Source organism: Bos taurus, chromosome 7, assembly GCF_002263795.3.
Source record: "Bos taurus isolate L1 Dominette 01449 registration number 42190680 breed Hereford chromosome 7, ARS-UCD2.0, whole genome shotgun sequence".
In the NCBI taxonomy this organism is placed as follows: domain Eukaryota; kingdom Metazoa; phylum Chordata; class Mammalia; order Artiodactyla; family Bovidae; genus Bos; species Bos taurus.
The window spans coordinates 3056584-3084272 of record NC_037334.1 but is presented as its reverse complement, the minus strand read 5'-3'; the positions used below and the strand labels follow the sequence as shown (position 1 = coordinate 3084272).

Sequence of the window (27689 nt, the reverse complement as noted above, 5' to 3'; positions counted from 1 at the left end):
CTCTGTGTTCCTGAACTGTTTCAGGGTGCTGCTATCTCCACACCATTGGAGCCAGGACCCCTGCAGTTGTGCAGAGAAGCAGGGAAGCCTCCACCACTTCCTTGATTTCTTTTCTGTCAATCCACGTGCACATCACGATGTTTCATGCCAAGTGTCAGGTACAGGACAGGGACAGGCTTCTTCCATGGTGGAAGCACATCTTGCCCAAGGGAAGGAAGGGCCTGTGTGCATCCTCCAAAGAAAGTTCACCTAGGATAGGCCTGACTCCTGCTCCCGGTTCATGGGCCACAAGGGCACTTCCCCTACTAACCAGGCCTCCTTGTCCTCCCCCAGGTCCCTGGCTGTTGGGCCCCAGTACTCATCCCTGGGGACACAGCCCATCCTCTGCGCCAGCATCCCAGGCTTAGTACCCAAGCAGCTGCGTTTCTGCCGGAACTACGTGGAGATCATGCCCAGCGTGGCAGAGGGCATCAAAATCAGCATCCAGGAGTGCCAACACCAGTTCCGTGGCCGCCGTTGGAATTGCACCACCATCAACAACAGCCTGGCCATCTTTGGCCCCGTGCTGGACAAAGGTACAGGTGGTACCCATCATGGCTAGCCAGGCAGAGGTGGCAGCCCAGGGAAGTGGGTGCAGCAGGGCTCAAACCAGCTTCCCCCTCAGTGGGAGTGGGCACAAGCCAGTTCATTTCCTTTCTGCCTCTGTTTCTCACCTGTGCTCAAGCATAGGAACAGCACTTCCAGTCAGGGGGCAGTGCTCGTTACTATAGGGATTGCCTGTGTGGGTCCTTTCCAATGCTCACCCACTCTGGAGGGTGCTCCTGGAGTTCGGGAAGGGTATAGGATCACACAGAGATTCCTCCTGCTTCCCCTTTCCCAAAAACAGTTACACAGTTTCACGGGGACAGGATTAACCACTGCAGTTTTCCTGAAGAAGCTAGGACTTCAGGCAGGTCTTAGAGAGAAAATACAAAAACAAACAGAAAACACACACAAAAAGGGTGAGGGTTGGGGATCAGAGAGGCACACAGCAGAAGTTATCCAGGGTCCTGGAGCCCGGGAAGAAGAGGAAGATCTGGCAGGCTGGGTGTTGGTTAACTCTTGGGGAAGAGCAAATTTGAACAAGACATAGGAGTTTAAACAATAATAATCATGTGTTGTCGGTCCCAACATCTGCAGTGTGGGGAGATGCAGTAGGCAGGGCCGGTCTCTGGTAACAAGAGACAGAGAGACGAGCTGATCCTCATCTCTCTTACATGCCTGGTGGCCCCTGCTGCTTCTGCACATGACCTGGGTTCGCTTAAATGCAGTGGCTGGGCCCTCCAGCAAGTGAGGAAAGAGGGAGGGAGAGAGAACAAGAGAAAGAGGGAGAGAGAAAAAGAGAAAGAGGGAGAGAGGCTTCTTTCACTGAGCATAATGTTTTCAAGATGCATCCACCCGTAGTATGTTTTGGTACTGTATTCCTTTTTATGGCTGAATTATATTCCATTGTACGGATGGATCACATTTTATTTATCCAATCATCTGTTGATGGACAATTAGGTTGTTTCAAGCCTTTTATTCTCTGTTGTGAATAATGCTGATATTTCAAGTATCTGAACACCTGTTTTTCAATTCTTCTGGGTATATTCCTAGAAGTAGAATTGCATTGTAATTCTGTGTTTTGAGGAATTACCAAACTCTTTTTCCACAGCAACCGCACCATTTGCTCTCCCACCAGCAACACAAGAGGGTTCCAGTTTCTCCGCATTATTGCCAATGTTTGTTATTCTTTATTTTTTTCTCCTTTAGCCCTCCCAGTGGATCTGAAGTGATGTCTCACTGTAATTTTTATTTGCACATCCCTTATGACTAATGATGTTGAGCATCTTTTCATGGGATTGTTGAACATCTTTTCATGGGATTGTTGAACATCTGAGTGTCTTCTTTGGAGAAATGTCTATGCAAGTCCTTTGCCCAGTTTTTAATTGGGTTGTTTATGTTTCTATTGTTGAGTTGTCGGAGTTCTTTATTTATTTATTTTTTTTAAATTTTTATTTTATTTTTAAACTTTACATAATTGTATTAGTTTTGCAATATCTAACACTAGACACTTATCAGAAATATAATTTTCAAATATCTTCTCCCTTTATAGATTGTCTTTTCACTTTTATGACAGGGTCCTTCGATGTACAGAAGTTTTAAATTTTGATGACATTCAATTTACCTATTTAGATATCACATCAAAGTAAACATTGCCTAATCTACAGTTATGAAGTTTTACACTTATGTTTTCTCCTAAGAGTTTTATAGTTTTACTTCTTACATTTAGGTCTTTGATCTATTTTTAGTGAATTTTTGTATATAGTGAGAAGTTAAGTGTCAAGCCAGCTAAATTCTTTTGCATGTGGGAAACCAATTATTTCAGCACCATCTGTTCAAAAGACTAGTCTCTCCCCTATTGAATAGTCTTGGCACCCTGGCTAAAAATCAATTGTCCACGGATGTCTGGGTTTATTTCTGGACTTTCAGTTCTATTCCATTGGTCTACCATTCTTCCAGTACAACACTATTTTGATTTCTATAGTTTTATAGTATGCTTTAGAGTTGGGAAGTATAAGTTCTCCAACTTTATTTTATTTTACAATTGCTTTGGCTTTGCTTGTTTTGGCTTTTGGAGAATCCCTTACAATTCCATATGAATTTTAGGGTTATTTTTTCATTTCTGCAAAAAAAGGTTTTTTGAATTTTAATGGAGATTGCATTGAATCTGTATATTAGTTTGAGAAGTATTGCCATCTTAACACTATTGTCTTCTAGTCCATGAACATGGGATTTTTCCATTTGTTTAGGTCTTCCTTAATTTTTCAGCAGTGTTTTATAGTTTTCAATGAATGAGTCTCATGCATCTTTGGTTAAGGCATTCCTAAGTATTTTATTCTTTTGATGCTATTATAAATGAAATCATTTCATTCCTTTTCAAATTGTTCACTATGTGTAGAAGTACAGTTGATTTTTGTGTTTTGATCCTGTCTCCTGCAAATTTGATTACTTTTTTCATTAGCTGTGAGAGTTTGTGTAGATTCTTTAGAGTTTTCTATATATGAGATCAAGTCATCTGTGAATAGAAATGTTTTTGCTTTTTGCTTTCCAATTTGGATGCCTTTTCTTTCTTTTTCTTGCCTAATTGCTCTGGCTAGCACTTCCAGTACTATGTTGAGTATGAGCAATGAGAGTGGGTACCCTTGTCTTCTTCCTGATCTTAGAGGGAGAGCTTTTAGTCTTTCACCATTGAGTACATGATGCTAGTTGTGAGTTTTTCATAACTTCCCTGTATTGGGTTAAGGAGATTGTCTTCTATTCCTAATCTGTTGAGTGTTTGTATCATGAAAAGGGTACTGCTGCTACTTCTGCTAAGTCACTTCAGTCGTGTCTGACTCTGTGTGACCTCATAGACGGCAGCCCACCAGGCTCCCCTGTCCCTGGGATTCTCCAGGCAAGAACACTGGAGTGGGTTGCCATTTCCTTCTCCAATGCATGAAAGTGAAAAGTGAAAGGGAAGTCGCTCAGTCGTATCTGACTCTTAGCGACCCCATGGACTGCAGCCCACCAGACTCCTCCACCCATGGGATTCTCCAGGCAAGAGTACTGGAGTGGGGTGCCATCGCCTTCTCTGAAAAAGGGTACTAGATTACATCAAATGCTCTTTCTGAATCAAGATGATCACGTGGTTTTGCCTTCATTCTGTCCACATGGCATTTCTTCTAAGAAATTCTTGCCCACAATAGTAGATATAATGGTCATCTGAATTAAATTTGACCATTCCGTCCATTTTAGTTCACTGATTCCTAACAAGTTGATGTTCACTCTTGCCATCTCCTGTTTGACCACTTCCAATTTACCTTGATTCATGGACCTAACATTCCAGGTTCCTATGCAATATTGTTCTTTACAGCATCGGACTTTACGGACACATCCACACCTGGGTGTCATTTTTGCTTTTGCTCAGCCTCTTCATTCCTCCTGGAGATATTTCTCCACTCTCCTCCAGTAGCACACTGGACTCCTACAGACCTGGGGGGTGGGGTCTCATCCTTCAGTGTCATATCTTTTTTGCCTTTTCATACTGTCCAAGGGGTTTTCAAGGCAAGAATGCTGAAGTGGTTTGCCATTCCCTTCTCCAGTGGACCACATTTTATCACATCTCTGTACCATGACCTATCTGTCTTGGGTGGCCCAACATGGCCTGATTCATTGTTTCATTGAGTTACCCAAGGAGGCTGTGGTCCATGTGATCATTTTGGTTAGTTTTCCGTGATTGTGGTTTTCATTCTGTCCGCCCTCTGATGAGGGCAAAAGGCTTGTGCAAGCTTCCTGATGGGAGGGACTTGTGGGGAAAACTGGGTCTTGCTCTGGTGGGTAAGGTGATGCTCAGTAAATCTTCAATGCAATTTTCTGCTGATGGCTGAGGCTGTGCTCCTTCTCTGTGGTTTGGCCTGAGACAGCCCAGTCCTAGAGTCTGCAGTCTCTATGGTTGGCTATAGGCTCTATGGTAGGCTCTAGGCTCTATGGTAGGGGTAATGGCGACCTCTTCCAAGAGGACTTATGCCAGCATGCTGCACCTCCCAGGACTACTGCTGCCAATGCCCCGATCCTGAGGCCAGCCACTGTCGACCCACGCCTCTGCTGGAGACTCCCAGACTCTCACAGGCAAGTCTGGCTGAGTCTCTCGGGGGGTCTCTGCTCCTTTCTCTTGGGTCCTGGTACACACAAGGTTTTGTCTCTGCCCTCCAAGAGTTTGTTTTCCCTGTTCTGTGGAAGTTCTGTAATCAAATCCCATTGACCTGCAAATTCCCTGGGAATATTCAGTCTCTTTGCTGAATCCCCAGGTTGGGGAAGTCTGTTGTAGGGCCTGGAGCTTTCATAACAGTGCAAGAACTTCTTTGGTATAATTGTTCTCCAGTTTGTAGATCGCCCACCCATTGGCTCTTTGGTAAGGTTGATGGCGACCTCCTCCAAGAGGATTTATGCCACATGCCATGCCTCCCAGGACTGCTGCTGCCAGTGCCCCTGTCCCTGAGACTGGCCACTGCTGACCCGTGCTTCCACAGGGGACCCTCAGACACTAACAGGCAGGTCTGGCTTAGTCTCCTGTGCGATCACTGCTTCTTTCCCTGGGTCCTGGTGCACACAAGGTTTTGTCTGGGCCCTCCAAGAGTCTTTGGCGGGTATGAGGTTTGATTTTAAACATGATTGCACCCTCTCTACTGTCTTATTGTGGCTTCTCCTTTGTCCTTGGACATGGGGTATCTTTTTGGTGGGTTCCAACATCCTCCTGTTGATGGTTGTTCAGCAACCAGTTACAATTTTGGTGTTCTCTCTGGAAACTGAGTGCACATCCTTCAATTTTTCTCATATATATATATATATGCAAGATTATATATATATATACATTAATATACAGTATTTGTTTTTCTCTTTTGACCTACTTCACTCTGTATAACAGGCTCTAGGTTCATCATCTCAATTCAGCTGACTCAAATTCATTCCTTTTTATGGCTGAGTAATAGGCCATTGTATAATATGACCACATCTTCTTATTCATTCACCTGTTGATGGCCATCTAGGTTGCTTCCATGGCCTGGCTATTGTAAATAGTGCTACAATGAACATTGGGGTACATGTGTCTTTTTCAGTTATGGTTTTCTCAGGGTATATAACCAGTAGTGGGATTGCTGGGTCATATGGTAGTTCTATGTTTAATTTTTTAAGGAAACTCCATACTGTTCTCCGTAGTGGCTATACCAATTCTTTTTTTTCCACACTCTCTCCAGCATTTATTACTTATGGACTTTTTGATGATGACAATTCTGACTGGTGTGCGTTGATACCTCTTTGTAGTTTTGATTTAGTATTTCTCTAATAATTACTGATATTCAGCATCTTTTCATGTGTCTTTTGGCCATCTATATGTCTTTGGAGAGATGTCTATTTAGGTCTTCCACTCATTTTTTGATCGGATTTTTTTCTTTTATGTTGAGCTTCATGAGCTGTTTGTATATTTTGGAGATATTATTTGTATATATTAATTATATATATATATAATTTGTATATTTGTATATGTTAATTATTATTAATAGTATATAAAATTATTAATTAATTATATAAATTAATATATTATTTTCTATATATTGTATATATTAATATACATATTAGCTATGTATATAGCTAATATTTGTATGTATTAATTTATTTGTATATATTAATTTCCCTTTCTGCTCTATTTGTCTATATTAATCCTTTGTTGCTTAATTTGCAAATATTTTTACCCATTCTACTGGAGTTTCCCTGGTGGCTCAGATGATAAAGAATGTGCCTGCAATGCAGGAGGGTTTCCCTGATAGCTCAGTTGGTAAAGAATCTACCTGCAATCCTGGAGACCCCAGTTTGATTCCTGGGTCAGGAAGATCCACTAGAGAAGGGATAGGCTACCCACTCCAGTATTCTTGGGCTTCCCTTGTAGCTCAGCTGGTGAAGAATCCACCTGCAATGCAGGAGACCTGGGTTCAATCGCTGGGTTGGGAAGATCCTCTGGAGAAGGGAAAGACTACCCACTCCAGTATTCTGGCATAGAGAATTCCATCGACTGTATAGTCCATGGGGTTGCAAAGAGTCAGACATGACTGCAATGTAAGAGTCAGGTTCAACCCCTGGGCTTGGAAGGTCCCCTGTAGAAGAAAATGGCAACCCACTCCAGCATACTTGCCTGGAAAATCCCATGGATAGAGGAGCCTGGTGGGCTACAGTCCATGGGGTCACAAAGAGTTGAACGCGACTCAGCGACTAACACTTTTTTTCCTTTACCCATTCTGAGGGTTGTCTTTTCATTTTGTTCATGGTTTCCTTTCCTGTGAAAAAACTTTTAAGTTTAATTAGGTCCCATTTGTTTATTTTTCTTTTTACATTTTCATTATTCTAGAAGGTGCAAGAACTTGTTTGCAAAAAAAGATCTTGCTGTGATTTATGTCAAAGAGTGTTTCCTCTATGTTTTCCTCTAAGAGTTTTATAGTGTCTGGACTTACATTTAGGTCTTTAATCCGTTTTAAGTTTACTTTTGTGTATGATGTTGCTGCTGCTGCTGCTGCTAAGTTGCTTCAGTCGTGTGACCCCATAGACAGCAGCCCATCAGGCTCCCCTGTACCAGGGATTCTCCAGACAAGAACACTGGAGTGGGTTGCCATTTCCTTCTCCAATGCATGGAAGTGAAAAGTGAAAGTGAAGTCGCTCAGTTGTGTCCGACTCTTAGCGACCCCATGGACTGCAGCCTACCACGCTCCTCCAACCATGGGATTTTCCAGGCAAGAGTATTGGAGTGGGGTGCCATTGCCTTTTCCAGTATGATGTTAGGGAGTATTCTAATTTCATTATTTTACATGTGGCTGTCTAGATTTCCCGGCACCACTTATTGAAGAGGCTATCTTTTCTCCACTGTATATTTTTGCCTCCTTTGTCATAGATTAGGTGACCATAGGTGCATGGGTTAACTTATGGGCTTTCTATCCTGTACCATGGATCTATTTCTCTGTTTTTGTACCAGTACCATACTGTCTTGATTACTGTAGCTTTGCAGTATAGTTTGAAGTTTGGAAGCCTGAATCCTCTAGCTCCATTTTTCTTTCTCAAGATTACTTTGGCTCTTTGGGGTGTTTTCATACAGACTGTAAAAAATTTTTTTTCTAATTCTATGAAGAATGCCATTGGTAATTTGATAGGAATTCCATGGAATCTGTAGTTTGCTTTAGGCAATATACTCATTTTCATTATATTGATTCTTTCAATTCAAGAACATCATATTTCTCTCCATCTGTTTGTGTCCTCCTTGATTTTCATTCGTGTTTTATAGTTTTTGGAATACAGGTCTTTTGCCTTATTAAGTTGGTTTTGTTATTAGTGTGTAGGAATGCAGCAGATTTCTATGCATTAATTTTGTATCCTACAACTTTACCAAATTCACTGACTATGTCCAGTAGTTTTCTGGTGGCATCTTAGGATTTTCTACATATATAGTATCATGTCATCTGAAAATAATGACAGTTTTACTTCTTCTTTTCCAACTTGGATTCCTTTTATTTCTTTTTCTTCTCTAATATCCATGGCAAGGACTTCCAAAACAATGTTGATGAGAATGGACATTCTTTGTCTTGTTCCTGATATTAGGGGAAATGCTTTCAGTTTTTCGCCATTGAAAATGATGTTTGTTATATATTGCATTTATTATGTTGAGTTTCCCTGTGTGCTCAGTTCCTGGAGAGTATCATAGATGGTTGTTGAATTTTGTGAAAAGCTTTCTCTGCGTCTATTGAGATGATCATATGGTTTTTATTCTTTAATTTGTTAATATGGTCTATCACTGCATAGACTATCACACTGATTGACTTGTGTACATTGAAAGATTTGTGTATATTTCTGGGATAAATCCCACTTGATCATGGTGTATAATCCTTTTAATGTACTATTGGATTCTGTTGGCTAGTATGTTTTTAAGCATTTCCCAATGATTTTAAATCAATTTATTTGTAAAAACAGAAAAAGGAAAGAAAGAAATAAAACCATTAACAGTAGTACAGTCGATACAGTTGCTAAGGCATTAATAACTTATAAAAGACATAGTAGCTAGATACGTGGAAAAGGAAATGGCAACCCACTCCAGTGTTTTTGCCTGGAGAATCCCAGGGATGGCACAGCCTGGTGGGCTACCGTCTATGGGGTCGCACAGAGTCAGACACGACTGAAGCGAATTAGCAGCAGCAGCAGCAGCTAGATAAGTGTGTGTGTTCACTTGCTAAGTCATGTCCAACTCTGCAACCACATAGACCACAGCAGCCAGACTTCCTTGTCCTTCACCATCTCCCGGAGTTTACTCAGATTCACGTTCATTGAGTCAGTGATGCTATCTAACCATTTTGTCGTCCTCCATCCTCTTCTCCTTTTGCCTACAATCTTTCCCAGCATCAGGGGCTTTTCCAATAGGACAGTACTTCACATCAGGTGGCCAAAGTACTGGGACTTCAGCTTCAGCATCAGTCCTTCCAATGACTATTCAGAGTTGATTTCTTGTGGAATTGACTAGTTTGATCTCCTTGCAGTCCAAGGGACTCTCAAGAGTCTTCTCCAGCACCAAAATTTGAAAGCATCAATTCTTCAGTGCTCAGCCTTCTTTTTGAAGAAAGAAATGGCAACTCACTCCAGTGTTCTTATCTGGAGAATCCCATGAAAAGAAGAGCCTGGCTGGCTACAGATTATGGGGTTGCAAAGAGTCAGCCATGACTCAGCAGTTAGAAAGCAACAACAGCCTTCTTTATGGTCCAACTCTCACGTCCATACGTGACTACTGGAAAAAGCAGAGCTTTTACTATATGGACCTTTGTCGGCAAAGTGATGTCTCTGCTTTTTAATACTCTGTCTAGGTTTGTCACAGCTTTCCCTCCCAGGAGCAAGCATCTTTTATTATCACAGCTACAGTCACCATCTACAGTGATTTTGGAGCCCAATAAAATATAATATGTCACTGCTTCCACTTTTTCCTCTTCTATATGCCATGAAGTGATGGGACCGGATGCCATGATCTTAGTTTTTTGAATGTTGAATTGTAATCTAGGCTTTTCACTCTATTTCACCTTCATCAAGATGCCCTTTAGTTCCTCTTCACTTTCTGCCATTACAGTGGTATTATCTGCATATCTGAGGTTGCTGATATTTCTCCTGGTAATCTTGATTCCAGCTTGAGTTATCCAGGCTGGCATTTCCCATGATGTACTCTACATATACATTAAATAAGCAAGATGACAATATACAGCCTTGGTGTACTCCTTTATCATTTTGAACCAGTCTGTTGTTCTATATCTGTTTCTAACTGTTGCTTCTTGACCTGCATACAGGTTTCTTAGGAGATAAGTAAGGTGGTCTGGTATTCCCATCTCTTCAAGAATTTTCCACAGTTTATTGTGAACCACACAATCAAAGATTTTAATGTACTCAATAAAGCATAAGTAGATGCTTTTCTGAAATTCCCTTGCTTTCTCTATGATCCAAGAAATATTGGCAATATAATCTCTGGTTCCTTTGCCTTTTCTAAATCCAGCTTATACATCTGGAAGTTCTCAGTTCACATACTGCTGAAGCCTAGCTTGAAGAATTTTGAACATAACCTTTCTAGCATGTGATATGAGCACAGTTGTAAGGTAGTTTGAACATTCTTTGGCTCTACACATGGACATCACCAGATAGTCAATACCAAAATTAGATTGATTATATCCATTACAGACGAAGATGGAGAAGCTCTATACAGTCCATAAACACAAGACCTGGAGCTCACTGCAGCTCAGATCATCAGCCCCTTATTGCCAAACGCAGGCTTGAACTGAAGAAAATAGGAAAAACCATTCAGGTTTGACCTAAATCAAATCCCTTATGATTATACCATCAGTTCAGATCAGTTCAGTCACTCAGTCAAGCCCAACTCTGTGACCCCATGAATCGCAGCACGCCAGGCCTCCCTGTCCATCACCAACTCCCGGAATTCACCCAAACTCATGTGCATCGAGTTGGTGATGCCATCCAGCCATCTCATCCTTTGTTGTCCACTTCTCCTCCTGCCCCCAATCCCTCCCAGCATCAGGGTCTTTTCCAATGAATCAACACTTCACATGAGGTGGCCAAAGTATTGGAGTTTCAGCTTCAGCATCAGTCCTTCCAATGAACACCCAGGACTGGTCTCCTTTAGGTTGGACTGGTTGGATCTCCTTGCAGTCCAAGGGACTCACAAGAGTCTTCTCCAACACCACAGTTCAAAAGCATCAATTCTTCGGTGCTCAGCTTTCCTCACAGTCCAACTCTCACATCCATACATGACCACTGGAAAAACCATAGCCTTAACTAGACAGACCTTTGTTGGCAAAGTAATATCTCTGCTTTTTAATATGCTATCTGGGTAGGTCATACTTTCCTTCCAAGGAGTAAGCGTCTTTTAATTTCATGGCTGCAGTCACCATCTGCAGTGATTTTGGAGCCCAAAAAAATAAAGTCTGACACTGCTTCCACTGTTTCTCCATCTATTTCCCATGAAGTGATGAGACCAGGTGCCATGATCTTAGTTTTCTGAATGTTGAGCTTTAAGCCAATCTTTTCACTCTCCTCTTTCACTTTCATCAAGAGGCTTTTTAGTTCCTCTTCACTTTCTGCCATAAGGTTGGTGTCATCTGCATATCTGAGGTTATTGATATTTCTCCTGGAAATCTTAATCCCAGCTTGTGCTTCATCCAGCCCAGCATTTCTCATGATGTACTCTACATATAAGTTAAATAAGCAGGGTGACAATATACAGCCTTGATGTACTCCTTTTCCTATTTGGAACCAGTCTGTTGTTCCATGTCCAGTTCTAACTGTTGCTTCCTGACCTGCATATAGGTTTCTCAAGAGGCAGGTCAGGTGGTCTGGTATTCCCATCTCTTTCAGAATTTTCCACAGTTTATTGTGATCCACACAGTCAAAGGCTTTGGCATAGTCAATAAAGCAGAAATAGATGTTTTTCTGGAACTCTCTTGCTTTTTCCATGATCCAGCGGATGTTGGCAATTTGATCTCTGGTTCCTCTGCCTTTTCTAAAACCAGCTTCAACATCAGGAAGTTCACGGTTCACATATTGCTGAAGCCTGGCTTGGAGAATTTTGAGCATTACTTTACTAGCGTGTGAGATGAGTGCAATTGTGTGGTAGTTTGAGCATTCTTTGGCATTGCCTTTCTTTGGGATTGGATTGAAAACTGACCTTTTCCAGTCCTGTGGCCACTACTGAGTTTTCCAAATTTGCTGGCATATTGAGTGCAGCACTTTCATGGCATCATCTTTCAGGATTTGAAACAGCTCAACTGGAATTCCATCACCTCCACTTGCTTGTTCGTAGTGATGCTTTCTAAGGCCCACTTGACTTCACATTCCAGGATGTCTGGCTCTAGGTCAGTGATCACACCATTGGGATTATCTGGGTCGTGAAGATCTTTTTTGTACAGTTCTTCTGTGTATTCTTGCCACCTCTTCTTAATATCTTCTGCTTCTGTTAGGTCCATACCATTTCTGTCCTTTATCGAGCCCATCTTTGCATGAAATGTTCCCCTGGTATCTCTAATTTTCTTGAAGAGATCCCTAGTCTTCCCCATTCTGTTGTTTTCCTCTATTTCCTTGTATTGATCACCGAGGATCATACCATAGAGGCGACCAATAGATTCAAAGGTTTAGATCTGGTCGATAGAGTGCCTGAAGAATTATGGACAGAGATTCATAACATTGTACAGGAGACAGGGACCAAAAGCAACTGAAAGAAAAAAATGCAAGAAGGCAAAGTGGTTGTCTGAGGAGGCTGTACAAATAGCTGAGAAATGAAGAAAAGCCAAAGTCAAGGGAGAAAGGAAAAAATACCCAACTGAATGCAGAGTTCCAGAGAATAGCAAAGAGAGAAAAGAAGGCCTCCTTAAGTGAACAATGCAAAGAAAGAGGAAAATAATAGAATGGCAAAGACTAGAAATCTCTTTAAGAGAATTGGAGATATCAAGGTACAATTTCATGCAAAGATGGGCACAATAAAGGACAGAAACAGTAAAGACCTAATAGAAGCAGAAGAAGTTAAGAAGAGGTGGAAAGAGTTTTGTTGTTTTTGTTCAGTCACTCAGCCATGTCCAACTCTGCAACCCCTTGAACTGCAGCACGCCAGGCTTCCCTGTCCTTCACTATCTCCTGGAGTAGGCTCAAAATCATGTCCATTGAGTCGGTGATACCATCCAACCATCTCATTCTCTGTTGTCCACTTCTCCTCCTACCTTCAATCTTTCCCAGCATCAGACTCTTTTCTAATGAGTCAGCTTTTCCCATCAGGTGGCCAAAGTATTGGAGGTTCAGCTTTAGCATCAGTTCAAAAGCATCAGTTCTTTGGCACTCAGCCTTCTTTATAGTCCAACCCTCACATCCATACATGACTACTGGAAAAAACATAGTTTGACTATACAGACCTTTGCTGGCAAAGTGATGCCTGCTTTTTAATATGCTGTCTAGTTTGGTCATAGCTTTTCTTCCAAGAAGCAAGAATCTTTTAATTTCATGGCTGCAGTCACTGTCTGCAGTGATTTTGGAGCCCAAGAAAATAAAGTCTGTCACTGTTTCCATTGTTTCCCCATCTATTTGTCATGAAGTGATGGGACCAGATGCCATGACCTTTTTTGAATGTTGAATTTTAAGCCAGCTTTTTCACTCCCCTCTTTCACCTTCATCAAGAGGCTCTTTAGTTCTTCTTTGCTTTCTGCCATAAGGGTCATCTGCATATCTGAGATTGTTGATATTTCTCCCGGCAATCTTGATTCCAGCTTGTGGTTCATCCAGCCTGGCATTTTGCGTGATGTACTCTGCATACAAGTTAAATAAGCAGGGTGACAATATACAGCCTTGATGTACTCCTTTCCCAATTGGAACCAGTCCATTGCTACATGACCAGTTCTAACTGTTGCTTCTTGACCTGCATATAGATTTCTCAAGAGGCAGGTAAAGTGGTCTGGTATTCCCATCTCTTTCAGAATTTTCCACAGTTTGTTGTGATCCACACAATCAAAGGCTTTAGTGTAGTCAGTGAAGCAGAAGTAGATGTTATTTTGGAATTCGCTTGCTTTTTTTATGATCCAGCGGATGTTGGCAATTTGATTTCTGGTTCCTATGCCTTTTCTAAATCTAGCTTGAACATCTGGAAGCTCAGTTCACATACTGTTGAAGCCTAGTTTGGAGAATTTTGAGCATTACTTTGCTACCATGTGAGATGGGTGCAGTTGTGCGATAGTTTGAACTTTCTTTGGGATTGGAATGAAAACTGATCTTTTCCAGTCCTGTGGCCACTGCTGAGTTTCCCAAATTTGCTGGCATATTGAGTACAGCATTTTCACAGCATCATCTTTTAGGATTTGAAACAGTTCAGCTGGAATTCCATCACCTCCACTATCTTTGTTTGTAGTGATGCTTCCTAAGGCTCACTTGATTTCACACTCCAGGATGTCTGGCTCTAGGTGAGTGATCACACCATCATAGTTATTTGGGTCATTAAGATCTCTTTTGTTCTTCTGTGAATTCTTGCCATCCCTTTTAATATCTTCTGCTTCTGTTAGGTCCATACCATTTCTGTCCTTTATTGTGCCCATCTTTGGATGAAATGTTCCCTTGGTATCTCTAACTTTCTTGAAGAGATCTCTAGTCTTTGCCATTCTATTGTTTTCCTCTATTTCTTTGCACTGTTCACTTTAGAAGACTTTCTTATCTCTCCTTGCTATTCTTTGGAACTCTGTATTCAGATGAGTGTATCTTTCCTTTTCTCTTTGCCTTTTGCTTATTTTCTCAGCTATTCGTAAGGCCTCCTCAGACAACCATTTTGGCTTTTTGCATTTCTTTTTCTTGGGGATGGTTTTGATTACCACCTCCTATACAATGTCACAAACTTCCATCCATAGTTCTTCAGGTGTTCTGTCTATCAGATCTAATCCCTTGAATCTATTTGTCACTTCTACTGTATAATCATAAGGGATTTGATTATAGGTCATACCTGAATGGCCTAGTGGTTTTCCCTAGTTTCTTCAATTTAAGTCTGAATTTTGCAATAAGGAGTTCATAATCTGAACCACACTCACCTCCCAGTCTTGTTTTTGCTGACTGTATAGAGCTTCTCCATCTTCAGCTGCAAAGAATATAATCAATCTGATTTTGGTATTGACCATCGGGTGTTTTCCATGTGTAGAGTCATCTCTTGTGTTGTTGGAAGAGGTGAGAATACACTGAAGAAATAGACAAAAAAAAGTTATTTTCTTACTGACTGGGATAACCATGATGGGGTGGTCACTCACCTAGAGCCAGACAACCTGGAGTGTGAAGTCAAGTGGGCCTTAGGAAGCATAACTGCAAATAAAGATAGTGGAGGTGATGGAATTCCAGCTGAACTATTTCAAATCCTAAAAGATGATGCTGTGAAAGTGTTGCACTCAATATGCCAGCAAATTTGGAAAATTCAGCAGTGACCTCAGGACTGAAAAATATCAGTTTCCATTGCAATCCCAGAGAAGGGCAATGCCAAAGAATTTTCAAACCTCAGTACATTTACATAAAATGATTCTAATAATAATTAAACAGGAAGCAATGAGCTTTTCTCAGTATTGATGTGAAAGCAGGCAGTTTGGAATTTAAAAATAATTGTTGACTCAAATAGTTAATGTTTATCTGTTCCCTTAACTTCCATAGTTTCTCAGGGAAAGCCAATTTTAAAATGTATTTTCCTTTTCATTATAAATACTTCAAGGAGAAAAAAGTAAAAACAATTTAAAAATTTAGTTCCTATTACCTGGCATAGTGATTTGGTATTTCTATATATTTCAAAATGATCCTTACACTAAGTCCAGTTACCATCTGTCAGTATACAAAGATATTATGTAGCTTTTGACTGTATATATTCCTCACTCTGTGTATTTCTTACCTGTGACCCACTTACTTTGCAACTGGAAGTTTGTACATCTTGATCTCTTTCACCCATTCTTTCCTCAGTATTTTCTCTAACCAGTAGTAAGAAAGAATTGAATTTGACCTGAGCCAACCTTCATAATGTTGGCTAGTATTTTGTTGAGGAATTTTTGCATCTATGTTCATCAGTGATATTGGTCTGTAATTTTCTTATTTTGTGAGATATCTTTGTCTGATTTTGGTATCAGGATGATGATAGTGGCCTCATAGACCAAATTTGGGAGTGTTCCTCCTTCTGCAATGTTTTGAAAGAGTTTGAGAAGGTACAGTGTTAGCTGTTCTCCAAATGTTTGATAGAATCTGCCTGTGAAGCCATCTGGTCATGGACTTTTATTTGTTAGAAGATTTTAAATTGCGGTTTCAATTTCATTACATGTGATTGGTCTGCTAATACTTTCTAAGGCTTCCTGGTTCAACCTTGGAAGGTTGTACCTTTCTAGAATTTGTCCGTTTCTTTCAGGTTGTCCAATTTATTGGCATATAGTTGCTTTTAGTAGTCTCTTATGATCCTTTGTATTTCTATGGTGTCCGTTGTGATTTCTGCTTTTTCATTATTAGTTTCATTGATTTGTGTCCTCTCCCTTTTTCTCTTGAGGCACCTGGCTAAAGATTTATCAATTTTGTTTATCTTCTCAAAGAACCAATTTTTGCTTTTATTTATCATTGCTATTGTTTTCTTCACTTCCATTTCATTTATTTCTAATCTGATCTTTATGATTTCTTTTTCCTCCTACTGGCTTCAGATTTTCTTTGTTCTTCTTCCTCTGGTTGCTTTTGGTGTAGGGTTATATTGTTTGTTTGTGATTTTTCTTGTTTCTTGAGGTATGGATGAATTGCTATAAACTTCCCTTTTAGAATTTGCTGTGTCCCATAGGTTTGGGCCATCACGTTTTTATTGTCATTTGTCTCTATGTCGTTTCTGATTTTCTCTTTAATTTCTTCGGGGATCTCTTGGTTATTTAGCAGAGCACTCTTTAGACTCCATGTGTTTGTGGGTTTTTACAGTTTTGTTTTTTTTCCCCTGTAATTGATTTCTAATCTTACAGTGTTGTAGTCGGAAAAGATGCTTAATACAATTTCAATTTTCTTAAATGTACTGGGGCTTGATTTGTGACTCAAGATGTGGTCTATCCTGGAGAATATTCCACGTGCACTTGAGAAGAAAGTGTATTCTGCTGCTTTCAGGTGGAATGTCCTATAAATATCAATTAAATCTATCTATTGTGTCATTTATTTATTTTTTTAATTTAAATTTATGTATTTTAATTGGAGGCTAATTACTTTACAATACTGTATTGGTTTTGCAAGCTTGTGTTTCCTTATTTATTTTCTGCCTGGATGATCTGTCCTTTGGTGTAAATGGGATGTTCAAATCCCCTACTATTATTGGGTTACCGTCAATTTCCCCTTGTATGTCTGTTAGCATTTATTTGTCTTATGCATTGAGGTGTTCCTATGTTCGGTGCATAGATATTTGTAATTGTTTTATCTTCTTCTTGTACTGATCCCTTAATCATTATGTAGTGTCCTTCCTTATCTCCTACAATAGGTTTTTAAATAATTTCATTTATTTCTTTCCGTTTGACTGTGCTGGGTTTTTGTTGCGTGCAGGTCTTCCTCTAGTTGTGGTGAGCAGGGCTCATCTTCATTGCAGGGTGTGGGCTTCTCACTGCTGTGGCTTCTCTTGTTGCAGACCTCAGGCTCTAGGGCACGCAGGCTTCAGCAGTTGCGGTGTGTGGGCTCAGTTGTTGCAGTTCCGGGGCTCTAGAGCACAGGCTCAATAGTTGTGGTGCCTGGGCTTAGTCGCTCTGTGGCATGTGGCGTACTCCCAGACCAGAGATTAAACCCATATTGCTGGCACTGACAGCCGGACTCTACCACTGAGCCACCGAGGAAGCCTAGTAGTTTAAAGTCTATTTTGTCTGAGTATTGCTACTCCAGCTTTCTTTTGATTTCCATTTGTATGGAATATTTTTTCCAACCCTTCACGTTCATTCTGTATGTGTCCCTAGGTCTGAAGTGGGTCTCTTGTAGGCAGCACATACATGGGACTTGTTTTTTTATTCATTCAGCTGCTGCTGCTGCTGCTAAGTCACTTCAGTCGTGTCCGACTCTGTGTGACCCCATAGACAGCAGCCCACCAGGCTCCCCCGTCCCTGGGATTCTCCAGGCAAGAGCAGTGGAGTGGGGTGCCATTGCCTTCTCCGATTCATTCAGCTAGTCTGTGTCTTTTGGTTGGAGCATTTAATCCACTTACATTTGAAGTAATTATTGATATGTATGTTCCTATTACCATTTTCTTAATTGATTTGGGTTTGTTTTTGTGAGTCTTTTTCTTCTCTTGTGTTTCCTGCCTTGAGAAATTCCCTTGGCATTTGTTTCAAGGCTGGTTTGATGGTACTGAATTCTGTTAGTCTTTGCTTGTCTATAAAGCTTTTGATTTCTCCATCAAATTCAAATGAGAGTCTTTCTGGGTAGAGTAATCTTGGTTGTAGATTTTTCCCTTTCATCACTTTAAATATATCCTACCACTTCCTTCTGGCCTGCAGAGTTTCTGCTGAAAAATCAGCTGATAGCCTTATGGGGATTCACTTGTATGTTATTTTTTGCTTTTCACTTGCTTTTAATACTTTTTCTTTGTATTTAATTTTTATTAGTTTGATTAACGTGTGTCTTGGCATGTTTCTTACTGGGTTTATACTGTGTGGGATTCTCTGCACTTCCTGTACTTGGGTGGCTATTCCTTTCCCATAATAGGCAAGTTTTTTACTGTAATTCCTTCAAACATTTTCTCAGACCTCTTTCTCTTCTTCTGGGACCCCCTATAATTTGAATGTTTGTGAGTTTAATGCTGTTCCAGAGGTCTCTGATACTGTCCTCAGTTCTGTTCATTCTTTTTTAGTTATCCTTTAGTTATTGGAGCTTCCCTGATGGCTCAGAGGGTAAAGCATCTGCTTGCAATGTGGGGGACCTGGGTTCGATCCCTGGGTTGGGATGATTCCCTGGAGAAGGAAATGGCAACCCCCTCCAGTACTCTTGCCTGGAAAATCCCATGGACAGAGAAGCCTGGTAGGCTACAGTCCATGGGGTCACAAAGAGTTGGACACGACTGAGCGACTTCACTTCTCCTTGGCATTCTCTCTTCCAGCTCACTTATTATTTGTTCTCTCTCAGTTACTCAACTGTTGACTCCTTGTAGAATACTTTTAATTTCAGTTGTTGCGTTGTTCATCACTGTTTGTTTATTCTTTAGTTCTTCTAGGTCATTATGAAATGGTTCTTGCATTTTCTCCATTCTATTTTCGAGATTTTGGAATATCTTTGCTATCATTTCTCTAAATTCTTTTTCAGAGAGAGTGCCTATTTCCTCTTCATTTATCTGATCCTGTAGATTTGTACCCTGGTCCTTCATCTGTAAGATATCCTTTTGTTTTCTCAATTTTTGTTTTAATTGATGGGTGGGACTGTTCCTGTTTCACTAGTAGTTTGGCCTGAGGTTTCCAGCAGTGGAGTTTGTAGGCAGTTTTGAGCAGAGCCAGGTCCTGGTGTTGAGATGTGGACCTTTAGGAGACCTCATTCCAATTAATAGTCCCTGAGGCCTAACAGTCTCTGTTAGTCCAGTGATTCTGACCCTTTTTTTTAAATTATGAAAGTATGATGACACATTCACAGGAGACTTGGAAAATACAGACCAAAGTTGCATACAGTTCTGCTATGCATGACAATTATTTTTTAAGTAGATAAATTAAGATTTTTGGTTGGAGTTTCAATAACAAACTCTCAAAAATTAATAGAATGAATATACAGAAAAGTAGAAGGGTATAGTAGAACTGAAAAGCACCACAGGTTCACTGATTCTTTCTTCGGCCTGCTCAACTCTGCTGCTGAAAACTTCACGTGAACACTTTGTTTCAGTTATTGGACTTTTCAGCTCCACGAATTTTATTTGGATACTATTTATAATGTCTATCTCTTTATTGATTTTCTCTCTTTCTTGAGACATTTTTCTTCTGGTTTCCTCTATCTCTTTGAGACTATTTAGGACAATTCATTTTATTGTCTACAATGTTCAATATTTGTGCTTCCTCAGAGACAGTTCCTGTTAATTTAGTTTTCTTTTTCCTATGGATGGCCCATACTTTCTTGTTTCTTTGCATGCATAGTCATTTTTTTGTGGAAACATGTACCTTTTGAATATTATCATATGGTAACTCAGGAAATTAGATTCTTTTTCCTTTTCAGGGTTAGTTGTTGTTGTTGCTATGGGTTGTTATTGTATGTTTGTTCAGTAACTTTTCTAAACTATGTTTAATCACTGTATTCTACATTATATATGGTTCTCTGAAGTCTCTGTTTCTTTAGCTTAGAGTCAGCAAATGATTTGGCAGAGATTTCCTTAATATCCTGGAATAGCAACAAGAAAAACCCTCCCACTCTGCCATTTTGCTGATACTACTTTGTATCATCTTTTGAGACCTAGCCTCAAAGGCTGTGCAGTCCCACATTCTGTGGGTTGAGGTAGATACAAAGACCTCCCCACCCCCAGATTCTAGGGTAGCGACACATCCCACCCTTGATGGCACATCAAGGTCACATTAGAAACTGGGACATCCCCGGATGTGGCCACCTCTGGAACATACCATCCACTCTAGGATGGGCCAACAGAGAGTTGATGGCTGAGATGGGTCCCCAGAGGCCATAGCTGAGCATGCCGTCAGTAGCTAGACTAGGCCATGGGGGACCTAAGAAGAGAGTGATGCCAAAGGAGGGCCGCTGGGACGGAGATAAGGTGGGTCACGTCAGCAGAGATCTGCTGGGGGCTCCTGCTGCAGTCCCAAGGGGCACTGGTGATGGGATGGCCAAGGCCACGTGCCTCTGCCACACACCCGCTTTCCCATCTTTGTAAAGGGCAGCCTCATCCTTCTGTTACTTTGACTTCCTTGTGATTCCTCTCCATCACAGGTAAAATCAGAAATACCTTCAGATCCAATCCTGAATCCAGCCATCTCCCACCAAGCCCAGACACCGAGTGGCTCCTATACAACTGCTCGGTGCCATTTGCAATGTCCCTAAGGCCAAAAGAGCTGTGTCAAGCACACTCCCCACCACGTGGGCCTTCCAGGGTGCCCAGCTCTCTTGAACTCTCTGGCCCTGCTGCCTCTCTCCCTCCTCCTCTTCATCTTTCCTATGCCCCTCTCCATCCCACTGGCCTCTTGGCTGCTTCCCAAACACGGAGGACAGTTCTAGCTCCACCTTTGCTCTTGCAGGTCCTCTGCCGTTGCTCTTTTCTCTGCTTCTGTATGATTTCCCTGTCCATTTCCCTCTGTCTCCTTCTAAATGTCACCTTGTCTCCATATCACAGAGCCCCATGCTGGCCTCTCTCTCCATCACCTGGCATCACATCCTGCTTCTCACTGTCCTCAGTCACATCACATCCATCAGCCTCCCCATGAGTACTGTGAGGCCCAGCCCAGCTGCCCTCTCTGTCTTGCCAGCACATGGCCACTACATTTGGGAGGAACAAATGGCCTTGCTCAGCCCTGGTAGCTGGAATGCAGAGGAAGGAAGAACAAAAGATATCTGGGAGGAAGACATACCAGGCCCTGAGACTGCTGGCATGCATGTGCACAGAGGTCCTGAGAGTGCAACTGAGCATGGCACGGATGGCGGGTGGGGCTTGATGGTGTTTGTTCAAGGGGCCAGGGCTCCTCGACATCAGGCAGTCATGGTCACGCCCCTCCAGCTTGGCCCATGTTCTCTAGAGTCAGGAAGGGGCCTGGGAGAGTCACACCGTGTGACCTTGACCAGCAAGTCAGCTCACTTCCTGGAGCATTAGCGTTCCCATCTATAAAATTGGAGAATAATTGCCACTCAGCCAACTTCACAGAGCCACTGGCTGGGGTAATTACACAGCAGGTCCTGTGGGGATGGCCACTGCCATGAGTGGGAGAAGTTGGGGCCACTGGGTGATGTGACACATCGAGTGTGGGGGCATGTGTGCGTGAGTGTGTGCAAGTGTGTGTGTGCATGCATTTAACTATGTGTGATTGTGTGTGAGGTTCATGTACATGTGGAGTCATGTGTGCATGTGTGTGCATATGCACAAGTGTGTATGTGTTCACATTTGTGCATGTGCAAAGTTGTGTGTAGCATGCATGTGATTCTAATTGCAAAGAAAGGCAATGCCAAAGAATGCTCAAACTACCGCACAATTGCACTCATCTCACACACTAGAAAAGTAATGCTCAAAATTCTCCAAGCCAGGCTTCAACATCATATGAACTGTGAACTTCCAGATGTTCAAACTGGATTTAGAAAAGGCAGCGGAACCAGAGATCAAATTGCCAACATCCGCTGGATCATGGAAAAAGCAAGCGAGTTCCAGAAAAACATCTATTTCTGCTTTATTGACTATGCCAAAGCCTTTGACTGTATGGATCACCACAAACTGTGGAAAATTCTAAAAGAAATGGGAATCCCAGACCACCTGACCTGCCTCTTAAGAAATCTGTATGCAGGTCAGGAAGCAACAGTTAGAACTGGACATGGAACAACAGACTGGTTCCAAATAGAGAAAGGAGTACATCAAGGCTGTATATTGTCAGCTGGCTTATTTAACTTATATGCAGAGTACATCATGAGAAACACTGGGCTGGATGAAGCGCAAGCTGAAATCCAGATTGCTGGGAGAAATATCAATAACCTCAGATATGCAAATGATACTACCGTTATGGCAGAAAGCAAAGAAGAACTAAAGAGCCTTTTTATGAAAATGAAAGAGGAGAGTGAAAAGATTGGCTTAAAGCTCAACATTCAGAAAACTAAGATCATGGCATCTGGTCCCATCACTTCATGGCAAATAGATGGGGAAACACTGGAAACAGTGGCAGACTTTATTTTCTTGGGTTCCAAAATCACTGCAGACAGTGACTGCAGCCATGAAATTAAAAGATTCTTGCCCCTTGGGAGAAAAGCTATGACCAACCTAGACAGCATATTAAAAAGCAGAGACATTACTTTGCCAGTAAAGGTCCATCTAGTCAAAGCTATGGTTTTTCCAATAGTCATATATGGATGTGAGAGTTGGACTATAAAGAAAGCTGAGCACCGAAGAATTGATGCTTTTGAACTGTGATGTTGGAGAAGTCTCTTGAGAGTCCCTTGGACTGCAAGGAGATCCAGCCAATCCATCCTAGAGGAAATTAGTCCTGGGTGTTCATTGGAAGGACCGATGCTGAAGATGAAACTCCAGTACTTTGGCCACCTGATGCAAAGAACTGATTCATTTGAAAAGACCCTGATGCTGGGAATGATTGAAGGCAGGAGGAGAAGGGGACAACAGAGGATGAGATGGTTGGATGGCATCACGGACTCAATGGATGTGAGTTTGAGTAAACTCCAGGAGTTGGTGATGGACAGGGAAGCCTGGCATGCTGCAGTCCATGGGGTTGCAGAATCGGACACGACTGAGTGACTGAGCTGAACTGTGCGTGTGCATTAATGTACGTGTGTGTGATATGCGGTGTGTAGTGTGTGTGTGTGGTGCAGGCTTTCATGCTGTGCCATGGTCAGCGATGTTGTGGTGCAGGAAGGTATGGTCATCAATTTCACCATGCCCAGGAGGGTCCAGAAAGGAGCATGGTGCCATCTGGGTTCCTGGCTCCAGAACCTAATGTGGATGTCTAAGGTTCCCTCTCCCCCATGAAAGAAGAAAGGCTGCCATCCTGGTGGTGGAGGAAGGCTGCACCAGGTGGGGTCAGGCTCTACTGGCAGCCAGAGAAGGAAGAGTGGGTTCATTTTTGGGCTCTATTCTACCCCATTGGTTCATATGTCTGTCCTATGCCCAGGTCACATTGTCTTGATATCTGCGGCCCTGTAATAAGTTTGAAAACAGGGAAGTGTGAGTCTAACTTGTCTGCTTTTCCAAGCTTGTTTCAACTCTTCAGGGCCCCTTATTTGGCTTTTAAGATCAGCTAGTCAATTCCTGAGGGGGAAAACTTGCTTTTTTAAAGGTTACACTGAATCTGCAGATCACTTAAAGGAATATTGCCACCTTTAGCAGTTTTAAGTCTTCTGATCAAAGAACATAGAATGTCTTCATTTATTTAGACCTTTAATGTCTTTCAATGACATTTTGCAGCTCATAGCATACGAATCTTATATTTCTTTTGTCAGATTTATTCCTAAGCATTTTTTTTTCTTTTTTATGCTATTATAAATGGAACTGTTTTCTTAATCTCATTTTTGCATTGCTCATTGCTGGTGTATAGCAATATGGTTGATTTTCAGATATTGACCTCTTGAACTCTATGGTTGATTTTCAAATATAGATCTCATACTCTATGTTCAAAGTTATCAAGTCTAATAGATGTTTCATGCATTACTTAGAATTTTCATGTCATTTGCTAATAGAGACAGTTTCCTCCAATCTGGACCCTTTTTATTTATTTATGTTTTTCTTGGTCACTTGCCCTGGCTGGAGCCTGCAGGACAATGTTGAAAAGCAGTGAGAAGAGCAGATGTCCCTGATTTCCTCCTGATCTTGGAGGAACAGCTTTCAGGGCCCATTGTGTTCTTAAAATTTAAAGATCTAGGCATGAGAATTACCCTTCACAAAAATAAATAGATAAAAGGGGGAGAGCTTTGATAGAACATGTCTCAATTCTTTGAATATTTTCTCAGTTATATATGCCAAAAATCTTACGGTGATGTATCAAAACATTTTTAAAATTGTCAGCTTGTCATTCTACTGGGTCCTCTTTCATTCTGAAACAAGAAATTGGAAAGGCCTGATTTACACAGGTCTTGGTGTCCCAGTCTTTATAGCTGACACCAGGGCTGGACGTGGCCCAGGAAAACCAGGGGTGTCTTCATGGGTCATGTGGCAGATGGGTGGTCCTGGAGGGAAGGCCAGAGCAGAAGCAGTGATGCAGGCGAGAATGACAGTCAGGATGCCTTGGAATGACCCGTGCCGTCCTATAGGCCCTGGCCTGTTTCTATGTACCCCTAGGGACATGTGAACCTGCCTTGGAGACCTTTGGGGCACAGCATCACCCTCACTGGCCTACAGGCCTTGTCCCTTTTCTGCACCTTCAGACAAAGGATCCTGTCGTGCTCGACCCCAAACTGCAATCTCCCAGCCATGAGCAAACACACAGGCACCTTAGTCAGGATAGCTGTGGTGACAGGCAGGACCCTAACTCCCTTCTGTGTTACCCACACCAGGGTGCCACAGCACCCATGCCCTCTCCCTGGTGACTTTTCCAAGTCTCCATTGTAAACGGACCTACGCTGCCAGTCCAGAAGCTGCCTGCACCTGCTGCTTCCCGGGCCCCACAGTCCAAAGTGGGATCAATCTTTGTGGCCCCCGTTGTTGCAGCCTCCATCCTCTTCAGAGCCGTCTTCTCTTTAGCTCTTAGCCCACAGGGCCCACCTAGGGGACCCCTCCCATCCCCCAGGGCAGCTCTTAGTTTCCTGGCTCCATCCTCAGCATCACTCTCCCGGGACAAGAGCTGAGCCCTGTCTGGCGAGGGGCCCCCTGCCATGCACAGCAGGTTCACATGGCAAGCACATAGGGCAGTACCAAGGTTTGCTCTGGCACAGAATGGTTACTTCATAAGGACATGCTGAGTGAATGACTGAAGGATGAGCACGTAGGCTTGAGGGTGCCCATGCAGGCAGGCTTCTCTGGGGAGCGGGAACCTGAGCTAGATCTTAAAGAGCTTTCTTTTTATTTAAAACATGTATACAGTGCTTTTGAAGCCATGTGTTAGGGTGTTTTACACACAGCAGTAAATTGAATCCTAACACCATCTCATGAGCCAGCACAATGGTTATAAGTTAAGGAAACCGTGATACAAAGAATGGGCTGGGCCAGGACTCCTAAGAGAGCACCAGCCTATGGGGGGTTGGGAGTTCTGTAGAGGCTATTCAGGTGAGAGCAGCCCTGAAGGTGCCCAGGGCCTTCGTCAAGGAACAGGGAGACACCAGCTTCAGGGCTGGAGGCCCAGGAAGCTCCCCCTCCTTTGCATTCCCTCTCTTCCTCGAAAGCCTCTCAGAGGGAGTCTAGTCTCCAGCAGACCTCCAGGACCCTCGTGTGCCTTGGTGTTCCTGCCCCTTCTCCCCCACATCCACCCTTCCCGAGCCCACTCTCTCTCTTGTCTCTCCCTCATGGGCACTCTCCCCTGCGTTCTCCCCTTCACGTTCACTGCTCCGTCTCTGTGCTCCTCCCTTTGCCCTTTGCCTTCCCTCTTCTCCCTCCTCCCCTCAGTCTCTCTCCCTCTTTCTGCCTCCATTTTCAGCGGGATGAAAGTCACCTCAGCTCCATTCGCCCTCATCACTTGGTCTAACGGGAAAGGGAAGACCTCTCCCCCCGTCGCTCGCCACGGGGCTGAGAAATGGCCGGATGCATTGTGGCGCAGAGCTGAATGGCCCAGGAGGAAGGAGCCTGCCAGGGGCCCCAGAGAGAGGCCAGCTCTGGGAGGCCATTGTGGAGGCCCCCGCCTGCCCACCCGGCCACACTCACAGTAATCAATCTGATTGGATTAGGGTCAGGGCGACCCTAATCGTGTCAGAGGTCACTCGGGCTTTGTGGCAGGGTCCATGGGGCGCTTGACCACCCCTGCTGAGGCGGCCTAGTTGAACAAAGCTTAACACTGCCAGCTGAGGAGTGGGGCCCAGCCCCATGTGGAGGTGTGCGAGTGTGTGCGTGTGTGAGCATGTGTGTGGGGGTGAGGATAAGAGGGAAAGAGTGTGTTCCTGTGTCCTGCTTCCAGCGCGCTCACTCTCTCTCTCTGTCTTTCTCTCTCTCTCTCTCTCACACACACACACACCACTATCTGCCTGCCTGGCCTGGGACTGGAGACAGGTTGGCCAAGTGGACCCCTGAGAAGCTGCCACCAAGGAGCGTGAGGTTGGGCGGCAGAGGCGAGCCTGGGCTTGGAAGAAGTACCCTCCTCTCTCATTTGCACAGTAGCAGGACAATTTATCCTGCACTGGGCAGAAAGCATTTGAAGAATTTTGAGTGCGTGGAGGCTGGCACATGATGCAGCTTATCTGTCCCTCCTGGACACCTGGAGCACCAGCTTTCCCTGAGAGCTGGCCGACACCCACTCTTGACCTCCAATGAGGTGAAGGGAGCGGAGGCCAAAAGGCAGGGAAGGCAGGTCCCAGACGTCAGCGCTTTCGCAGACACTCTGGAGGAAGCCCCGCTGGGACCACGCCCCTCAGGAAGTGGGATAGCCGGTCCAAGGTCTAGGCCAGTGGGTTTGAGGGTGGCGCGTACTTTGAGGGGCCTGTGTCGCAGCTAGGTGGGGCATTTGCACCTTAGAGAAGTGGAGGGGGGCCGTAAGAAGGTGACTCATCCATGGTGGAAGCATCTCCCGCTGGTGTCCCAGCGCGCAGCGTGAACAGGTGGGGCCTGGGCCCCAGTTTCATCATCAATGACCTCTAAGAGGCTGGGCCTCAGCCTGGGTCCATCCACTACTTTAGTGCCCTTGGGACAGTGTCCTTGCCAGTGGCTTTCCCAGGCACCCCCCAAAGCCAGGGCCTCCGAGGCTTCCCTAGGGCAGAGACTGGAGGAGCCGCTCAACCCTGCCTCTGATTCCAGACTGTGTGCCTCAAAGGGTCCCTTCGGGATCTCAGGACCTGGAGGACACAGTGCCTGAACATCTGCACTCTGGTGGGGCATCCTCATTGGCAAAGAGGGCCTTGCTACTGGTAGAGGTGGGCCAGTCCTCGCCTGAGTCCTCACCCACTGGACCCCACCCACGGGACAGCTGAGCTGGGGGCCCTGGCTGACCCCTTCAAAGCACATTATGTCAGAATCCTGGTTGGTTACTTGAGGTATAGTCTGTGGTGTCAGTCGAAGTCTCAGTAAGTGTGTTCTGGGTGCCTGAGGTCTGCTCTGGCTCCCCAAGCCCTGCTTATCCCCTTACAGCCCTCTGCCCATGCGCTTGGGCAGCCCTGGGATAGGCAGCCGCATCTGCCTCCCTTCTACCCCCTTTTCCTTGCGGGGCCGGGCTGGAGACAGCCGGAGGGGGATGGCACAGCCTGTCCTCTCCCAGGCAGAGCCCCTTCCCTTGGCCAGGCTCCAGGGGGTGGTCTGTCCACCTCCCTGT

At 43.4% G+C, this 27689-nt stretch overlaps 1 protein-coding gene across 1 annotated transcript in view; it reads left to right on the top strand.

The window, feature by feature from the left end:
* WNT3A (Wnt family member 3A) overlaps positions 1-27689 on the top strand; it is a 70736-nt gene that overhangs the window by 23048 nt on the left and 19999 nt on the right. Inside the window, exon 2 of the mRNA XM_024995392.2 lies at positions 334-575. Coding sequence (XP_024851160.1) covers positions 334-575 — 242 coding nt within the window. The remainder of the gene's footprint in view (positions 1-333; positions 576-27689) is intronic.